This window comes from Trypanosoma equiperdum (genome assembly GCF_001457755.1).
Source record: "Trypanosoma equiperdum strain OVI genome assembly, contig: ctg_2025, whole genome shotgun sequence".
In the NCBI taxonomy this organism is placed as follows: domain Eukaryota; phylum Euglenozoa; class Kinetoplastea; order Trypanosomatida; family Trypanosomatidae; genus Trypanosoma; species Trypanosoma equiperdum.
This window is the reverse complement of record NW_027124089.1, coordinates 1-1795: the sequence shown is the minus strand read 5'-3', so window position 1 is coordinate 1795 and position 1795 is coordinate 1. Positions and strand designations below refer to the sequence as shown.

General features: G+C 46.1%; 1 protein-coding gene across 1 annotated transcript; it reads right to left on the bottom strand.

Annotated features, from left to right (window-relative positions):
• Positions 1–1009: 1009 nt before the first annotated feature.
• TEOVI_000853500 (Oxidoreductase NAD-binding domain containing protein, putative) lies at positions 1010–1699 on the bottom strand (the record flags this gene model as incomplete). Its single annotated transcript, XM_067223971.1, has 1 exon — positions 1010–1699. One exon carries the CDS (start codon positions 1697–1699, stop codon positions 1010–1012), a length of 690 nt encoding a protein of 229 aa, XP_067080072.1.
• Between the last annotated feature and the right edge of the window lie 96 nt (positions 1700–1795).

Genomic DNA, 1795 nt, shown 5'->3' with positions numbered 1-1795 from the left:
GGGGGGGGGGGGGGGGGGGGGGGGGGGGGTCTTTTTCTTTTTCCGTTTTGTTGAAATTTTCTGAGCTGAGTATTATCGCTAATATTAATATCAGCATCGTCGCCGCTGCCATTTATGTTTTTTTTCTTTGCTCTTATTTATTTCCTTTTATTTAGTTGATTTGTGCTTTGCTTCATTTCGGCGTTCTCCCTACTGTTGGTATCCCCGTTGCCACGCGAGGTGTGTCGCAGGACGGAGCATTCGGGCAAATAATGCCGCATTGCACTGCCGCTACTTAATGGGCACAAATGTTATCGCTTCGTTGAGCATCAGAAACTGAGCAGGAAAAAAAAAAAATTCAACTGCACTGCCGACAAAAACTTCAATAAATCGTAGCGTTGCGAAGTGCAGCAGGCCGAAAACAAAGCTACGCGTTTCTTTTTGACGTCGTTTCTTCTTTGTTATTGTTTGTTTGTCCATTTTTTTTTCTAACAGATATAAACGAACAGTCGTGATGCAGAGAGCCGCGCAACAAATGCATCAGAACACGCGCATGTGTTGAGAACAGAAATAAAAATTAACGATACTAAAATGAAGTCTACCTAAACCCAACAGTCAGTGCGTGAAGAAGAAGAAACTGCCAAAAGGAAAAGGTAACAAAAATACAAACAGTCACACACACACAAACAAATACACACACACCTCCTGTGCATAAAAATACACACAAATAGAATTAAATGGTAATCGCTTCCACAACCTATCCTCACAGTAAAATTTAAAAAAATTAGATAAGGTCGAACACTTACCCTCTCCGTGGACCACTCACTCGCTACAAAAAAAAAAAGCATAATCAAAAAAGAAAAATGAAAAGAAAAAACTTTTTTAAGACTCCGGCACGTCACACCGCTTCTACATACCATCCTGTGTGAGGAGGCTTCTTGCACCTCCGCCGTCTTAGCAATAAGGCATGAAAAAGCGACATCAAAAACGTGCGCGGGAGGGGCACAAACATGTCACAAAATACCACCATTCAAAGAGTGACTATGTTTGATTTGTTATGCCCCAACTCCAACAGCTGAACTTGCAGTGATGCGGACTCGGTCGCACTAGCGAATAGGAAAACGCCCAGACTCGCATCAGGGAACACAGATTTAGATATTTCCTCCATGATGTTGACACCTCCGGTCCAAAGCGGGGGCGGATCGTGCACAACGAAAGTGAACTTAAACTTGTTCGGATGATCCCTTTGAAGCTGCTCCAACTTTTCACGCTGGGGAATCGTCGCGACACGTTCTGCGATGTAAATTATTTGAAGCGCAGGTTCGTCCTTCGCTTCATGCAAGGCTGCTCTAATCATTTGGACCATCGGCGCCACGCCATCACGAGTGGCGATAATTACCTTCCGGGGAAGCGCCAGGATCCTTTCATAGTTGGCGTCGACTTGTACCCCCGCTTTCATCTCCACCATTCCGCCGGGCAGCAGCGCAGTTAACCACCCCATGGAACTGTTCTCGTCGTTGGAATAAACCATAATACCAACAACGCCAACGTCCCCAGGCACCGTAAATGGAATACGGACATCCAACCTGCCTTCCCCCTCCATCTCCCGTAACACAACTGCTTGCAGTGGTCCCACACCCGAACGCTGGAGCGTGCTTGGAAGCCTGAAATATAACCACTGATACCCGTTCGTGTCGTCAAGAACGCTTTCAACTACCATCTTAGCCCATCGGTTGTTCCAAAGGTGAGTCTCATTGTGATATTTAGCATTCGCTGCACTCGCCCCCGCAATTCTCCCAAACACGACGCACTCAAG